The 18,085-nt window shown below is 52.6% G+C and overlaps 1 protein-coding gene across 2 annotated transcripts in view; it reads right to left on the bottom strand.

Moving 5' to 3' along the window:
• The window catches only part of SDK1 (sidekick cell adhesion molecule 1), an 888,233-nt gene that overhangs the window by 222,877 nt on the left and 647,271 nt on the right, over positions 1 to 18,085 (bottom strand). For both annotated transcript variants that reach the window (XM_086692476.1, XM_086692475.1), the window contains exons 6-9: positions 13,685 to 13,796; positions 12,775 to 12,965; positions 5,719 to 5,802; positions 1,820 to 2,014 (exon numbers count right to left, since the gene is read on the bottom strand). In XM_086692476.1, the coding sequence (XP_086548602.1) occupies positions 1,820 to 2,014; positions 5,719 to 5,802; positions 12,775 to 12,965; positions 13,685 to 13,796 (582 nt within the window). The remainder of the gene's footprint in view (positions 1 to 1,819; positions 2,015 to 5,718; positions 5,803 to 12,774; positions 12,966 to 13,684; positions 13,797 to 18,085) is intronic.

Below are 18,085 nucleotides of genomic sequence, written 5' to 3'. Positions count from 1 at the left end.
AAAGGTAGGCAACGACAGCCTGTTGCCTGCTTCTATAAATAAAGTTTTATTGAAACACAGCCAGGTCCATTTGCTCAGTACTGTCTGTGCCGCTCCTACGCCACTACAGCAGAAGCCAGTGGCTGTGACAGAGACCACGTCCCTCCGAGCTGAAAATACTACCTGGCTTTTTACAGAAAAAGTTTGCTCCAATCAACAGAACCAAAAGACAACCTACTGGATGGGAGAAGATATTTGCAAATGACATAACTGATATTTTGGTTAGCATCCAAAATATATAACAAACTTCTACACCTCAACACCAAAAAACCAGATAATCCAATTAAATTAAATTAAACAAATAATCCAATTAAAAACACGGGCAGAAGACATGAACAGACATTTCTCCAAAGACATCCAGATGGCCAACAGACACATGAAAAGATGCTCAACGTCACCGATCATCGGGGAAATGCAAAACAAAACTACAACGAGGCATCACCTCCCACCTGTCACAACGGCTAAAATCAACAACACAAGAAACAAGTGCTGGCAAGGATGTGGAGAAAAAGGAACCTTCTTGCACTGCTGGTGGGAATGCAAATGGTGCAGCCACTGTGGGAAACAGTGTGGAGGTTCCTCAAAAAGTTAAAAAGAGAGCTACCCTATGATCCAGTCATTCTGCTCCTGGGTATTTACCCCAAGAATACGAAAACACCGATTCAAAACAGACTCTTAAGGACAGAGAACAAACTGGTGGTTGCCGGAGGGGAGGGGGGCGGGGGATGGGGGAAACAGGTGACGGATGAAGAGCACACTCATCGTGATGAGCACGGAGGATGGTACAGAATCGTAGAGTCGATGTACCGTATACCCGAAACTGACACAACACTGTATGTTAACTACAGTGAAATTAAAATGCAGGTTAAAAAAAAGAAAAAGAAAAGCCCCACAAGCTCCTGGCTGGCGCTTTTTAAGATGTGCTTTAAATAATCCTAACTGATCAAAACTCAGCTTCTGGCTTAAGTACCCACTGTTATTTCCACTGTTACAGTCGTCCAAACCAGAGGATAAACTTGACCCCTGGGCAAGATTCAAGGAAGTGGTCCCTACCGTACCAAAACAGACACACGATTCCTTAAATTCATTCGTTCTGGCAGACAGGAGCCATCTGCATACTGACACGATTTGCTTTCTCAAATGGCTCTCACACCTGAGAATATCAGCATTTTGCCTCCAAAAGGGCAAACATGAAAGGTATAATCCCATCATCACTAAATTCCACTTCATTTTAGAAGAACAATATTACAGCTGTGGAGATGAAAAAGAAAACCCACAGATACAGTGAAAGCCTTTACCTTTATTTGATTTTTCAAAGACAGAGTGCCAAAGTATTTCTGTTAATGGGATAATAAAAGAAACTTACAGAAGAACTATAATTGTTCAATAAAACTAAAATAGAAAATGGATATAAAAAATGGGAAAGAGATCAAAAGAAAAAGATTAGGAAAGAGCTATTCACTGAATAGTTCTTCCAGTTCTGTCCAGAAAAATGCAGATTTTTCTTTTCTACTTCTCAGCGGAGAAGATGGCTTGAGCGCCGAAAAATCAAGGTTTGTGTAAGAGCAGGTTGGGCACCAGGACGTGGGGGCAGGGTGTACCTGCTGGGGCTGCCGAGGGGCTTAGCACATGGGCTGCTCTCCGCCTGAGACGGGGCCCCTGCCGTGGCCACTGCGCCCTGCCCGCTGACCTGAGCAGATGCTACTCAGCCAAAAGTTGGGAAGCCCTGGCCCGAGGGCCCAGCCCGGATGGCCTGTCTTTCCCGACGGGCAGTACTCACTGGTGACGTCCAGGTACGTGTAGGTCTGGATCTCCCCTCCTTCGTTACTGGCAAAGCACTGGAAGATTCCGGAGTCCTCTGGACGCAGATGCTGGATGCGCAGGCCTCCGCTCGCAAGCATCTTGTATCGAGGATTGTGGAGCTTGCCGATGGAGACGGCATCCTTGTACCACTGGAGAGTGGGCAGAGGGACCCCTGTGTAGGAGTAGAAAGAAGTAGGCATTCGAAAAAATTAAATTCCAAGCACTATACACGGGGACTGAGGCAAAAATGTCTCAAAGGCTGCACGGCGATAGGCTGGTAGGCATTTTTTCATCTCTTAGCCCCTCCGTCCAACTCGTATGGTGTTATTTTTCTCATCTCTGTGAAGACGCGGACACAGAGGGGCACCACAAGGAGTGGGAATGAACTCCTGATGCTGGGCTGCAGATGGTTCTGGACTCCCGGAGCCTGTGCAGGTTTGTGCTCTGGTCGGGAGGGAAAGGGATCCCAGCTGTGACCGCCCTCCGGACGGAAAGGGATGGGGGGAAAGGCCCCTGTCGCTCCGTAGGGCTGACGCTGCCCCTCGAGGCTGGGGGTAGGGTCACGGGGGCCGGAGACGCACTTGGGAAGGAGGCGGCCCTTGCAAACTCCGAATGTTGCTGCGAAGACGGATGGCGTCAGTACACACGCATCTCTTCGTGCCCGGCAGGTGGTGGGTGCACAGGGGCTAGAATGACTATTACTACAGCCAACAGCCAAAAACGTGCCCCGTGTCTTCACCCCTCCCCCGCCTAGGGAGCTGGGCGTCACCCTGATGGAAGCGGAGGCCTGCCGTGGCGGAGGGGCGATGGCTAAGGTCAGTGCCCGGCGCCTCAGGTGCAACTGGTGTTCGACCGCGCACAGGGGAGAAGTCGCTTGGCCCCTGAGATGCATGTGAGTCCAGCAGGTGGCAAGAAGGGGCCGGGATGGCACCATCCTTGCCCCTGGGAGCTAATGGCAGCCTGGGCGGGGCCAACACTGACTGGGGGAACGGGAGGGTCAGTCTGAGGCTGAGCGTCCCTTCCTCACCCTGGCGATGTGACGGAGACAACCCAGGCCTCGGTCAGAGGGACCGGAGCTCTGCGCCATCTGGCCGGCCCGTCCGTCTGATGGAGGGTGCCGTTGGGTTTGGGAAGGGTCTACAAGGAGGACAAAGGACAAGCTCACAGGGGCAGAGCCCTGTTGTACACGAAGGGACTGTCCTTGGCCGAGAGCATGAAGCCCCCTGCCGCTCACCCCCCACGTGGCTCTGCTCAGCACACGGAGCCCAGGCGATGAGGGTGCGCACACTGCGCCCCCCCCTTCAACCACCCCCCCCCCCCCGGCGCCTCGCTGCACGGGACAAGCCGTGACTGGGCAGAGGCCACGTTCCTTCCCTGGGAAGCTGCCCTGGGAGGCTTGGGTGACTGACAGTGGTGGCCACCGCTCCCTGGCCCTCCCAAGCCGCCCAACACGGGTAAGCTGGGAAGACGCGACAGGCTGTGCACAGAAACTCCACCACGGCACCAGACCACGGCATCCCGAACCGTGGTGGGCACACATATGCTTGCCGTGGGCCCGTGGGAAATGCGCAGAGATGTTCAGGCTGCTTCCGTACCTCAGTTTCTCTATGCGTGAAATTAATTTAAGTAAAGCACGTGTCGGCAGTGATTCATGGTGAAAGCACACCAAAATCACTTGATTTCAGATGCTATGTAGGTGTAAGATGTCTTCTTTAATAAATAAAGTTAACATTGTGAAATATTTCAAGATAATGTATTTTCAGATTCTGTTCTTTGCCTTAATTATGTTTCCTGTCACTTTTCATTAAATCAGGAAATTAAAAAAAATCCATTTCAAGGTAAAAGCATAACCAATTCATGTAAAATCTCATAATAGCAATTACACGATGTAGCTTTCATGAAGAATAACCACTTCGCATACTGCTATCGTTTCATTGTCAAAATTAAAAGAAAGCAGTAAATTATACGATGGCAGCGTTGAAAGGCCTGTTCGATACATATTTACAAGTCTGTACGGTAACAAGCAGTTCACCCTGTAGAAATCATGCAAAAAAAGCATTCTCTTGTCAAGGGAAGAGCTTAAGATTGTCATTTATCGAAAAATAATTGTTAGGATATGGGGAACTCAGTGCCTTTCTATTTTAGGGCAATTTAGTGGCATAAAAGGAAATCTTATCCCCTGCAGGATTGCAGACTCTGCCTTCTAAAATCCGAGCACCCTAAATACTGCATAGCTTCACTTTCGGACCATCGTGGACCTCAAAAACATAGGTTTATGTGAAAAAAGAGAACAGGGGCGCTCAGTCAGTTGAGCATCCGACTCTTGATTTTAGCTGAGGTCATGATCTCATGGTTCATGGGATGGAGCCCCACATTGGGCTCTGTGATGGCAGCATGGAGCCTGCTTGGGATTCTCTCTCTCTCCCCCTCTCTCTCTGCCCCTCCCCTACTTGTGTGCATTCTCTCTCAAAATACATAAATAAAATGAAAAATAAAAATAAAAAGAGAACAATACAACCCGTAGCTAGGGAGAGTTTTCCATGTCACTCACATCACTCTCCTCTGCCCCTCCCCAGGAGGCCTGGGCAGAGCCAGACCAGAGGAGGGCGCGAGCAGGACAGGTCAGCAGGGCTGCTGTGAGCTGACCAGGGGCTGAGAACCGAGCCCCTCAGCCAACGCCCTCTGGGCCGAAGCACGGTGGGTAGAGGTGCCCACGGCAGACACCGATCACTATAGGAACCATCAGGGCTGTTCACAGAACACCACTACTTTTCAGAAACGAAGAACGACATGCCCGGACCTGGGGACTGGTGGACATGTGCTCTGGGTCCCAGGACCTCAGCTCTTCGGGAGAAGCCAGGCGACCTGGCCAAAGCCCTTGCTTTGGTAGCTGATGGGTTTGGGTTTGGATCCTGCCTCCACTGCCACGTGACCGCCAGCAGGTGGTCCAGTATTTAATGAGATGCTCCTGCATGCGAGATGCTGGGCCATGATTTTATAAGTAGCTCATTTCATCCCCCTGGCTCTGTGCCTTGAGCACATTACTTACCCTCGCTTTCTAAGGTCTTGTTTTCAAATGTGTACTCTGAGATAATAGTATCTCTTTTATGAAGCTGTTTTGAAGATTTACAAAATCGTGAGCAATCCTTACTCTCCGAGCTCTTAGAATAAAATACCCAGCCGTAAGATGGACAGGTTTAAACATTAAAAAAATGTCCTTTTTCACTGACAGTTTCCAGAGCACTAGCATAGCTATTGTTAATGAAATTGCCTTTAAAAAGCTCGTCTCAGTTATTGGTTTTAGTATAATTATTTGTGCTGTCTGACAGGCAATGGAGACTATGGACAGCTCATAATCAAGGCATGGGGACGAGGGGGGAAATTACTGGAATAACAAAGAAAAAGTCAGCCCCAAACTGGAAAGGCAAAAAAAAAAAAAAAAAAAAGGAAGAATTTCCTGTGCAAAGAATTTAAAACCATCTTCTCTCTTACTAAGGAGAACACATAGGCGTGAGCCTCAATCACCCCAAGGACGAGAAAGAAGTTCTTGCCCCAAGTCTTGGGGGGCACACTGGTGGAATCAGAGCACTGGAAGACAAGACTGTCTGTCTCTGTCGGGACGGATGGGGTTAAGGCCTCCCTGTCACTCCTGTGGGTGACAGGTACTATCTCTGCTCTGCAGGGGAGGAAGCAAAGGCTCAGCAAGGCCAAAAACCTGCCTCAAGGTCACATGCCCAGTAACAGAGGTCCGCTACGTTCCAGAGGCCCTGTGATTGACGTCACTGTCAACGTGTGTCCCCATAACGATGAGGATCCCGCCCTGGAAAATGCCCCTCCGCGTCACGGCTGCGTGGGGAGCAGCCTCCCCACACTCACCCATTGCTCGACAGACGATGTCCACGGTTTCTTCCACGTCCACTAAAATCCGACGCTCGGGCTCGGCGGTAAAATACGGTGGCTCTTTAAACAAGAAAAAAAAAATACCCCTAAGCAAAAGAGGTGTATTTCAGATGACCTGTATAGCCTGAAAAAGCTTGGACTCCTTTTGAAAAGTATTTCCAAAAAGTTCATTAGTTACCATCGTGCACACAGACTCAGAATTTGGCGAGCACAGGCCAAAGGCAATTTATATTCTAAGGTTTGAGAAAGCAAATTACTACTCAGGGTGATGGCTACTTTTTCGTTTATGGGCTTGAATCATGGAATATCTTAATTCACGTTTTAGAAGGACGATCCCAAGAGGTTCATAAAGGTTTGTATTTACAGCACAGTATTTTATAGGCCAGTTTGCTTCAGTATCTAAACTAAGCACCAACGCATGAAGCGTGTCAAATAAAGTGCCACAGCCAGGCATCCGGCCTGTGTCAGGGCCTCTGTCACGACAGCCTATTAACATATTTCTTTAAAGTCTTAGCAGTTCTCTTCTCCAAAATATAGATTTACTACTTCAATGGAAGGCTAAATAATAGGTAAGAGAAGAAAGAAAAAGGGCCCCTCATCCATCTTTAGTTGCAGAGGAAAGTCCACTGCTTGTATATCTCTACATACTCCCCTCGCTTATTCAACAAAAAAATAGTGGGTGTATTAAATAGTGAATCTCCTTGGAGAGTACACTGCAATATTTTTCTCGGTTTATTCAGCGAAACTTCAACAGTGGTGTGGCCAGATTCATCCAGTATGAAGGCGGTAGTGATTTCATGATCATGATAACAAAAGGCTGTAGCCTTCATTTGCTGCGTGATAATTAATTTCTGGGCATGGTCTTCCCAGAGTGGCTCATTTTCACCGTAACTGTGTTGAAGGTGGACAGTACAGCTTGGCATGCCTCCTATACCGTCGGGGGCTTTGAAACAGAGCGGAGCCTAAGGGAGGGAAAGGAGCAGTGGAAACACCCTTTCCGAGAAGTGAGCGAGGGGCAAAGACCGAAGGTCTCTCAATGAGGGTAAAGTGTGGCCCCAACTCTGTAATCACCGGGGCCACTCGGGCGGCCACAATCTGCCCGAACACCCGCTCTGGCTGAGGCCAGGGCGGCACCCTCACTGGAGGACGCAGACCCCTCCGCTGGGCTTTGGTCGTGTGTAGACCGGGCCTAAAGACACACCGCAGAGATTTACAGTCTCTTTTCAAGGTGGTCTTCACTGCATACACTCAAATGTTCACATTCAGCCGCATTTCCTCCATCAATAATCATGACAGCAGCAATATTTGTATTCTAACGATGCAGGAGCAGCGTCCCGTCAAGGCCCTTGTGTGTAGGTCATGCCCCATATTCATCAGTGAATGCTAAAGTCGATATCTACCTCCATGGTCTGATGGAAGGGACGTGAGGGAAAAGGAAAAAAAAAAAAGACCAAGTGAAGAAGTCAACATTTGCCTCTGGTTAATTACGGTTCTCCTTTTTTAAATTAAACATCGTATTTTGAGGTCATTGTAGAGTCCACACCATTGTGAGAAATAATAGAATAGAGACCCCAGGCACCCTCTACTTGGCTCGCCCCAACAGTGACCTCTTGCAAAAAACTACAGCCCAACATCACACCCAAGGTACTGACAGTGACACAGGTGACCTGGCCTCCTCCCACCCCCCCCCCCCCCCAGTCTTGCTTGTACATGTATGCGGGAGCACGCACGCGCGGGTGAGGGTTTAGCCCTACACGATGTTACCAGGGTGCAGGCCTCTGTATCCGCAGTCAGAGGCAGAATGGGTCCGTTACCCCAGGGTCCCACACACTGCCCTTTCACGATCATGGCCACCCAACGTCCCATCCCTCGCGTCCGGCAACCACTCCTCTGTTCTCCGTGTATAATTCTGTCATTTCAAGAATGTGACAGGAACAGAATCACACAGCATGTGACCTTTGGAGCTGGTTTTTTTCACTTGGCCCAAGTCCCGTGAGATTCATCCAAGAGGAAGTGCACTTTGATGACAAAAACCCACACAAATGAATGGTCAACGTGTCCAGGGCCAGACAGCCTTCCCCAGGTACCGGGGAACTCACTCCACGGTGTGCCCTTCTAGTACCATCGTCCACACCTGGTGTCTCTGTTCATTGCAGTGGGAAGAATGGCCCCAAGGTGTCCACCCCCTAGTCACCAGGACCTGAGAACATGTCACGAGGGCTACATGGCAAGATGGCCTCAGCCGGTGTGATTAAGGCCGTCGACGTTAGAGCACAGAGCTGGTCTTGGATTAGCCGGGTGAGCCCAGTCCCATCGCCGGGGCCCCTAAAAGCAGCGGCTTCCTTGCCGTTGGCAGAGGAGATGAACTGGCTTGTGCTGCTGGCTGTGGAGAAGAAGGTGGCCCAGGCCAGGGGGAGGGGCCCTGGAGCCTAACGGTGACCCCGAGCAACAGCCAGGAAGGATGCGGGGACTCCAGTCTCACAAGCCACGCACAAGCCCACGCACAAGACTCTGCCCACCCCAAGGGAGCCTGGAGGTAGATCCTCTCCCAAAACACTCAGGAAAGAGCCCAGCCCACTCAAAGCCTTGACGCTGGCCTCCTGACACCAGCAGCAGAGAAACCGGCTGAGCCTGCCCGCGGGGACTAGGGGACCTGAGCAGCCCCTGGGCTCCAGCTCCTATGCAGGAGGCAGCTGTGGGCAAACGCTGTGTTGGTCGTGAGCTCAGCCCTAGCACCCTTCTGCACAGTGCCCCCAACCTCCTCGGGCAGGGTCCCCCCTCCACACTGGAGCTTCCGCGGAGAAGGACGGCGTCCTCCTCATCGCTGTCTTGGTAGCGCCCGGCACGGTCTCAGAGGAGACGCAAAAACTGTCTGCTGGAGAGAGATACACTGGAGGTTACCAAAGACCTTAAATCCTTGAAGCCCTTCGGGGAGCAGGTGTGTCCTATTCATCTTGGCAAATCCTCCCTGTTCACGCTTGGCCCACGCCAGTGCTTCAGCCCAGGGGCTCGCACACGCTGTGCCCTCCACGAACGGCTGGCATGTGGGCAGGAGGGCAGAGACGGCCTGGGAGCCCTGGGGGACAGACGGTCCCCAGAGGAACACCCTCCCTGCTCCCTCCTGGGGCATCACGGCCAGCCCGCCAATCCCGCACACAGGGCAAACGACCCAAACACCGCTGGTTGTTCGCCTTGTATGAATTTTCCTCGCTTTAGAAACAGCTCTGTAACAGCTCTGTTTTCTGAGCTTCATTCGGCTATGACCTGTGCTACAGAGAAGTTCTAGCTGTGACGGGGCACCAATGATTAACGTGGGTGCTTCTAACACAGGCCATCTGGAAAACCAGAAAGGAGACACCTTGAGTTTATCCTAAACCAACGTGAATGAGTTATAGGGCAGCGCGAGAGGGTTCGGCGCACTGCAGGATTCTGTTCTGGCCACATGCCAAGACAGCCTCTGCCCCCTGCACCTGCCGTGTGAGGGTCAGGGCGCCCCTCCCCACAGCCTCGCACTCACTGTGCTGAGTTGTGACAGCCTCGTGAAGGGGCTGCCTCCTGCACGAGAATCCCTGATGCCTGGGAGCATGGCTACCTCTCCACCCCTCTGCCCCCGGTGCTCCGTACGGTGTCAGAGATGGAGACTCGAGACATGGAAGTGGAGGAAAGGAAGGCAGAGGAAGACGGGAGGAAGGGAGGAGGGGGGAAGGGAGGATTTTATGTTGGGGTTCGGACATTTGGGAGGGGCTCGCTGTCAGTTCGGTACAGGTAGAACTTCGCGATTGTGGCACTGTTATCAGCCAAGAGACGTTATGTGTGATTTGTGATTCTGATGACGGTTATGGTATTGGAGTTCCTGGATGATCTGCGTGTGCAACACAGAGACCGCTCTCTACTGCACCCACCCTCCCCAACCCGTGTGTGAGCACAGCGGGAGCCGGCGTGCCAGGACGCCGGCGCTCACTGGAGCAGGGCAAGCGTGTGAATGGTGGTGACAGGAGAAAGCGTCGGTCTGCCAGTCGGGACCGGAAGATGGGCGCAATATGCCTCACCGCGTCTGAGACGTTGCAGTCGTGGGTAAGAGGCATCGCTGTCTTATTTACCACCAAGAGAGGAGAAAACGCTTCTGTGGACTGTGAGACACATCCTGCTTTCAGAAACACTACTTGTGGGAAACGTGCCATGTGACCAGCTGCTGGTAAACAACCAGCGTCCCCCGTGCTGTGACAGAGTTGCACCACCAACTAACAAAGCCACCGTTTTAGTGCTTCTGGGACCAGCACTGCCTTTTACTGCTCACGGTAGGAAGCGGTACGATCTCCTACCTTGTCTACGTTTTAGAGAAGCGGAAACTGAGACCAACAGAGGCGGGGGGCCTCGTTCGAGCCAGTGGGTGGTGCTGGGAGAGTGTGAGCCCAGGCCTGTCCCCACAGCCCGCCCTGTTACATGCAGTGCCCGGCTGACGCACCAGGATGCCGGCACGCACGCTCTGGAGCAGGTGGTGACCTCGGGGAGGGGTCTCGAAGGACACACAGACTCACCACCAGGTGAGGTGGGGCCTGGGGCGGAAAGGCATTCATCCCAAGCACAGGTAGGCACAGGTGCTCAGAGTCTGTGGCCGCAGAGTGCTGGGTTGGCCTCCCAGAGACACAGACAGGGAGATGAGGTTCACGGCCACGGTTTACCTGGGAGGTGACAGAAACGCCACCGGGAGAGGCAGGGCAGCTGAAATGAGCACGTGACCAAGTCGGCTCATCTACTGGGAAAAGCCAAGATGGAGCACGACCTCCAAATGATATCCCCATCACAACAGAGAGGGAGCTCCACTGTCCACCCGGCGGTCCGTCAGATCTGTGTTCCAACCTGCCACGTGGTGAGTGCCTGGGCTCCGCGTGGTACGTGCCTGGCCCTGTGCAGTGGGCGCCTGGACTCGGGGGCCAGGGAAGGCCACAGGAAGGAATGGCGGCACTGGCGGTCAAGGCAGGGAGGGCGAGGGGACATGCCGGCAGACGGAGGCGTCTGCCTCACCACATGGGGTGTGAGTGGCAGGGAGACGGGGGAGGCCATGGAGGAGGCTGTGGAAGGGAACATGGACCCAGGAGGCCGGCGTTCCTGGTCACGCAGAGTCACCAGGACCTCCGGCAGGTATGACACTGCCCGCAGCCAGACCCCCGCGATTCCCTTTAAACCTCAGAGATCGAGCGACACGCCAGAGAGGCTGACAGGTGGAGTAGAGAGCGGCCACTGGTCTGTCTTGTCTCGTCAGTGCGCGATCAAAGTGACCGAAAGCCAGTGCGCTCCCGCCTTCTTCTAGCTGCCTGTGCAGGGACACCTCCCTGCCTGGCCCCACGGGGCCTGGGGACCCTCCCTCCGTGATCTCCCAAGCCGCTCCGGATTGACAGAGGCACTCTTCAGGGCTTTTCCAGGGTGATTCAACCACAAAATCCTACCTGTCACAGCAAATTCTTGTGAATAAAAGGGGATGTAAATCCACATTTACATTCGCAGACTGTATACCTTTAAAAGCCAGGACATGCAGAGAGACGGGAACTCTAGAGAATACAGAGCAATCTGCTTCGGGATTCAGCTGTAAATGCAAAACCAAAGTTCACATGATAGACTTGAATATTTTTAAAAGGAATTATGATGAAAACAAACATTCTGGTTTCTAGGAAGATAAATTTCTTCTCCTGTTTAAATTACCTTAAAATGTTTTAACACAATCTAGGGCTGTCTCCTGGAGACTTCCATGCCACAAATTTTAATTTTGGTTCGCTCTGTGCTGTCTGTGCTCATACAGCTACACACAGACCCTCGTGGGGAGTCCTCGCAGGGAAGGGGGCTGTGGTGTTTCTGCCTCGAAGGCACAGAGAGCGAGCCAGCCAGAGAGCCAGCACAGCCCCCAGCATGGAGTCGGCAGCGGTGTGGGTCTCCAGGCCTGCTTTCCCGATACTTTAAAAATCTCTGTGCTCCTCTCGGAGGGGCTGACAGGTTGGCGTGTATTTGACAGAGTCGTTCACGGGCCGTGGAGCCTTTTCACAATGACTTAAAGGAACGTGATGCACTCTGGGCAAACGGCCTTTTCTGCAGGATTTCTCCGTACTCTGGCCAATGTCATATGAAAATAGGAGCTTTTATTTTTTCTTAATTTGTGAAGTGGTAAACGGCAAAATATGTCACGTGAGGAGCCACTACCCTGCCCGGGGCTCTCTGCGGATTTGACCCTTCTCGTTTCTGGCTCTCTTCTTCCCGAAGAGGAGAGAGGAGGTGGAGATCCCCCTTCCTGGGGTCGGCCTCCAGGGGACCTCTTACCTGTTGCGGCTACCACTCGGCTGCACAGGTCACGACGACAGTGACCGCAGCCACTAAGAAGACCAGAAAGTGTTACAGGAACTGAAGAACGTAAGACATAAAGGACCTGCCTCACAATTCAGTGTCATCTTCTCGCAATCCGAAAATAAAGCGAGGCCTCCCTCTGCCACCACACCAGGCACGCCTCCCGGGCACCGATGCTCGCCAGCGTGCGCCGCGACTCCCGTGTGCCTCATTTTAACTTCTCGCTCTCCTCGGCTCAGGAATGACACTTGGCGCACGTTCTAGGGGGAGCGGCTCTGTTCCCACTTTTTAACCTCATGAAAGGTATTATCCAGAAATTTCTTTTTCTGGGTCAAAAGATCTCTGAAAACTGATCATGAGAGCCCGGTGAGAGTAACAGAGGAGCTCAGTGGTGCAGGGGTCGGCCCAAGATCTACGCCACAAGGACCTCACCCCCCATCCCCCATGCTTTATGATCGGAAGTATCCAGAATACCACTTCTAGTAGGTACTCAGAATATCAGCGCTTTGGATTTAAGGGGTTTATGTTCTCAGAAAAGGAAGAGCGGGGTGACTTTGGAAGCTCATCTAACTGCGCCCTCATCTCCTGAGCGAGAAAGAAAGCTGGTGAAACGCGGGTGTCGCTGTGCCGTTTCCCAGGACGTGCCCGTGTGGGACCGCCACCTGAGGCTGCGGGTGATGCTAGGCGGCTGAGCATTACCTATGATAGAAAGAAAGGCTTTCGCCGTGGCTGGTTCGAAAGTGCTTCCCGTCAGTGTCGCCTCGCAGACGTACGCCCCGGTGTCCGCGGACGTCGGGTTGCTGATGGTGAGACGTCTCCCAAAGCCGTGGAGCCCACTGGTGACCCTCACCCCGTTTCTCTTCCAGTTCACGCTCAGCAACTCAACAGGCCTGGGAGAGCATTAGTGACGATAATTGTGAGTCACGCAGATGGCAATAACAATAATTTGAGGCATTCAGCACAAGCCTGACAAAGCTAATTCTACCAGGAACCATGGCGGGCTGAACAGTGGACATTTAAAAATCAATCCAGACACAACTGTGCTCCCTTGCGGCATGCGTCAACAATACACTGCGCTCAAGGGCTACTGAACAAGGAGAGATAATTGCAGCAGCAATGGACCATAAGTGCTAACGACTCCATGTGCTCGGGAAAAGAATGTTTAAAATAAATACTACTAGGGGACACGGCTACACGGGAGTCATGATCACGGGAACTCGATTCTGGAGCCACCACGAGCCAGGCCGAGAGCACCTCGGACTGTGGAGGAGAGGAGGGATTAACTCTTTCCAGTGCCCCCGTGGGATTTCACTCCTGGCTCACCCTCGTCTGGAGTCTCTGAGGAGGAGGCCCTCCACAGTCCCCCACGGCTAAACTGAAAAGCGGTGCTTTCCGGCACGAACATCACCGTCAACGTAAGTACTGCGGCACCAGGCTTGGGAATTCGGCTCCCTGTCTTCCCGGCCCGCTGTGCTCATAGCCCCGCTGGACACACAAGGCCACCGTTGCTACAAGGGCAGAGCACGCGTGTGGTGAGTCCTTCCACTCCAGATGAACCTCACGGCAGTTATACGGGCTCTGTAGGCCCAGGGGGCGACCGGCAGCATACCTGGCGTTGGCCACGCATTCCAAGGTGATCTCGCTGGACCCGGCCACCACACTTCTGTTGCCTGGGGGGATCACAATGACGGGAGCCACGGCTTCGGGGGCGCCAGCATCTCCTGTGGCAGAGAAAGCAGAAGACCATGGGACCCTCCGAAGTAGGGAGGACGTGGAGACCGGAACAGAACGAACAGGGGGTCTTGTTGAGCTACGGAGACGGGACGCCCGGGCGTCAGGACCCTACCCCAACCTCCCCCCGCCCTCCCCGTGAGAAGCCCTTGGGCGAGGACACTGTCACTGGCCTTCATCCGGCCGTGGGAGCCTGGTGTGAAACCCACGGCCGGTAAGGGTACGTTCTGGCAAGAAATCGAGGGAACCAGAGCGTCACAACGCCGCCTGGACGTCACGTGGCCAAGGACTGTGGAGTGAGGAACGTTTCCTGAACTGCTTGCTGACTTTATTGTTTTATTGACTTAAGACTTTGCTTATTGAGTTACCTAGTCCCCCCACTACTTTCAAATCTGCTCAGTTCCACAAATATTCCGCGTGTCGGGCACTCTGCTGGGCACGCGTGGTGCTCGAAAGCGGCCGGCTCTCGTACTTGGGCCCAAAGGGGACTCCCCGGAGCAAACATTCAATCAACAAAGGGTTCTGTTCTGCCCGTGTACTTTCAATCCCTTTTTCTTCTCGGAGAAGTAAATATCCTGAATCCACCTCTGTTTTGCGAGTATCAAACTATAAATAATTTAGCTCCTACTTCTGGTGACAAGGGAGAAAAAAAACCAGCACACGTTTTTGCCACTTTTCTCTAAAATCCATGTAGTATCGAAATCAAACTACCCACAGTACACTTTACCGCTGTTTATTTGGGGGAAATGATGACGGATCAAACATCTCTAGAACAGGAATTTCCATAGAGGGTGGAGACGGAAGAGGCCGGAAATAAAAATAAATATAAGTTCTGCGAATGTGAAATGTTTCATCTAGCGCTTGACGCTGGAGAGCCCGGCGAGCGTGGGGGGCTCTGGCAGGGACCAGTCCTTGGCCGCCCGACCGCAGCGGGCTGGCGCCACCGAGAGAACGGTAGGGAAACCGAGGACTGGCTTTGTATCACCACTAATTCTCCACAGCTCTGCGTCCTGGTTTCATTGCTTAAGCGGTATGTGAGTTTTGAATGAAAGGTTCGTGTCAATTAAAAACAAAACTTGATGCAGGCAGGGCCAACGAATTAATTTTTTAACCGAGCACCGATGACATTGATGGAGGCCGGCTTCCCAGTGTCCCGGGGCCTCCTGGAAGGCTGAAGCAGCCTTCTCCTTTCCCGGCCTCTTTGCCTCCCAAGTGAGCCCCGCAGGGCCTCTCTGACAGCCACCTTCTGAGGCTCTCCGCTTCTAACTGCAGAGACACCGTTGGGCTGGTTACCAGATTTCTGACGACACGCCGGAGTACAGACACTTTCGTGATGGGGCAAAGGACAGGAGCCGACTGCCAATCAGATTAACAACCTGCCTGTCATCTGTGAAAGTTGCTGATGAGGAGAAATGACCTGAGAAGCTAATATTTGCAAATAGTTATGTGAAGTGAAGAAGGGCAGCAGTGAATGCTGAAAGGTCACCGAGCAAGGTGCTAATTTGGCATTAATCACCGCTCCGCCGCGGCGGCAGAAGAGGAAACCCGTGCTCAGCACTTGTCACCGCCCGGGGAGGACGGGCCCCAGGCCGGGCGGCCTCGACTGCACGCTGACCCCGGGAGACCGTGCATGGGACAGAGAAGCACCAAGGCCGAGCTCACAGCTCCCCGGGGGCGGGTGGGACAGAGCAGTGCCACTCTGTCACGGGTCGCGGCCACACCGAAACATGGAGCAGCCCCTAAGTGTGCTTCAAGTGGGGCGGTGACCATTTCCACAAAACCCCTTCGCGCACGCCGACGCACCTGTTTTGGGAGGCCCTCACCCTGCGGGGTTGGCGGCACAAGTCCAGTGACTGCTTGGATTTGATTCGGGGCACAGGACACTGGCTGAAGGAGTGGGTGTGAGAGCTGCAGACTGAAATGCGGTCGTTCCTAAACGGAGCATCCGTGACACATGCACGGGGCCGCCGGCGAGGTGTCCTTGCCTTACGGGAACCACCACCAGCAAGATCACAGCACGGTCTTCTGGCTGTAACGCTATGCATTTGCTGTTGAAGCTGCCATGACCACTTTTCGGCAAAATTTTACTGGAGTGCCCAGAATCCAGATCTCGCAGTAACAGCAGGGACGGTGCTCGTGACAGAACACAATGCTAGAGCGCTCTCTTCTTTTAAAAAAAAGTCTTTAAATTTCAATCGAATCTGACTGGGCACGTGGATTAACAAGGCGCAGAAACGCCCCTGCCCCTGTGTGACCATCTGGTGTGGCAGGTTCGAACTGTCTGAAGACACCCTGAATCCCAGAGAGCAGAGGTCTCTCCCCTGAGCCATGTGTCCCATGTGTCCTCTGTGGAGGGGAACCTCACCCTGTGTTCATGTCTGTCCTGTTTGGCTGCTGAGAATTCTGCATACAGCAGCGGGGTACGAAGTAGATTGTTCCAGAGACAAACTGTTAACTCCTCCCTCTGTCTCCAGCTCCGTGTCACAATTAGCCCCTCCGTGGTCCAGCGCCAGGTGTCCCCAGGCCGACACCTCGTCCCCTGTGGCCACCGTCCTAACATCTGACAGCTGCTCTCGGGAGCTGGCTTCATCTCCCGCCTGCGAATCGTCCTGTCTCTTTTCTTCTGTCATTGTGCACCTCAGTCTCAGTCTTTTGCTGCTTTTTAGAAGGTTTTTGCCTCTTTTTTAAGTGACAGGAGTATTAGAGGTGCTTTATCTGCCATTTTTAGCCTGTCACGCAGACTTATCTGCCAATTTTTTCCCCACATTCAATTTTTAGAAAAAAAGATGCAAAGAAGAATATCCAGCATTTTAAAAAGAAGAAAGCGACCTCTTTATTTCTGCTATTCCATAGTATCTGAGATATAAAAGCACCCGAAATCCCTAATGATCGGTTATTTTGTCATAAATATTCCACAATAATGAGTCACTGCTGCCTCCACTGGGAATATTACTTCAATGCTCTACATGAACACGGGATTTTTAAATGCCATATGCCGACGTATTAAGAATTACTTCCGAGAAGAATGAAAACAAGGGAAGAGGGAAGGTAACCGTGCTTCCCCACGTTCCCAGGTAGCCACCGTCACATCACTAAATGACTTATAAACGTCTCCCCATTTGATCTAACGACACCAGAAAATACCTACTACTGCCCCCCGGTTACAGACGAGGAAACTGAGGCCCAAAGTCATAGGAGTTCAAATGGCAGAGGAAGGATTTAAATAAAGGAAAGGCTCCACCCCGAATCCATCATCTTCTTTTCACGTAACGCCGTTTACTCCTGATAAAAACTCTGGTTGTGCTAAGTTAACCAGAAATTAAATAACTAGAACACGCCTTCCCCCAAGCATTTCCTTAATGGAGACTTTACTGTGGTGTTTTCAACTGAACATCTCCCAGGCTGGTTTTAGGTGGTTGAGGTGAAGGTGTTGACTCAGAAGAGGCTTTCTGCAGAGGTCAGCAGAGGTCAGCACCGTGCAGCCCCAGAGGCAGCCGCTTTAGACGGAGGCCTCTTTGTGGTCACGGGAATACAGCGCCTGAGCACCGAAACAGCACCTCATCCCAGCCGGTCTCCCCACGGAACCCCTGAGTCACTACAGAGCTGACTAAGGGAAATGGTCCAGGCTGCGTTTAATTAAAAAAGTGCATTTAGGGGCGCCTGGGTGGCTCAGTCGGTTAAGCTTCTGACTTCAGCTCAGGTCATGATCTCGTGGTTTGAGAGTTTGAGCCCCGCATCGGGCTCTCTGCTGTCAGTGTGGAGGCCGCTTCGTATCCTCTGTCCCCCTCTCTCTCTGCCCCTCCCCTGCTCTCTCTCGCACTCAGAATTAAATAAATAAACATTAAAAAAGCATCAAAAGTACACTTCAAGCACATCAAATGTCTCAAACAACAGGAAGGTTCACCTGAACTACTGACCCGTAGAAAGGCAGCGAATGAAGCGGGGTAAGGGACAAACACTCTGCTGTGCCACTTTAGGGGGGAGGGAAAGTCCCAGCAGAGAGACGCGGGGTTAGGGGACCCAGCAGCGGTGGTGGTGGGGCGCGGTGAGGAAAAGTGGCCTACAGACACCTGGGTGCAGGGTGGTGCAGGCACCCACTGCCCCGGGAGGTGGTGGGGGTTGTTGGAGGAGCTACTGGGGGTGCAGGCTGGAGCCCCGAGGGCACGGGGAGACATGTGGGGTGAGGGGTCAGATCGGGGAGGCCTGTGGGCAATATTCTAAAGGAGGATGGGAACCTCTGCCCACTCCTCAAATAAAACTTAAACGACAACCACCACGG

Source organism: Puma concolor, chromosome E3 (genome assembly GCF_028749965.1).
Source record: "Puma concolor isolate L17-30 chromosome E3, mPumCon1.1.hap2, whole genome shotgun sequence".
Lineage (NCBI taxonomy): Eukaryota > Metazoa > Chordata > Mammalia > Carnivora > Felidae > Puma > Puma concolor.
The sequence above is the reverse complement of the archived record's forward strand: the minus strand, read 5'-3'. Positions and strand labels throughout refer to the sequence as shown.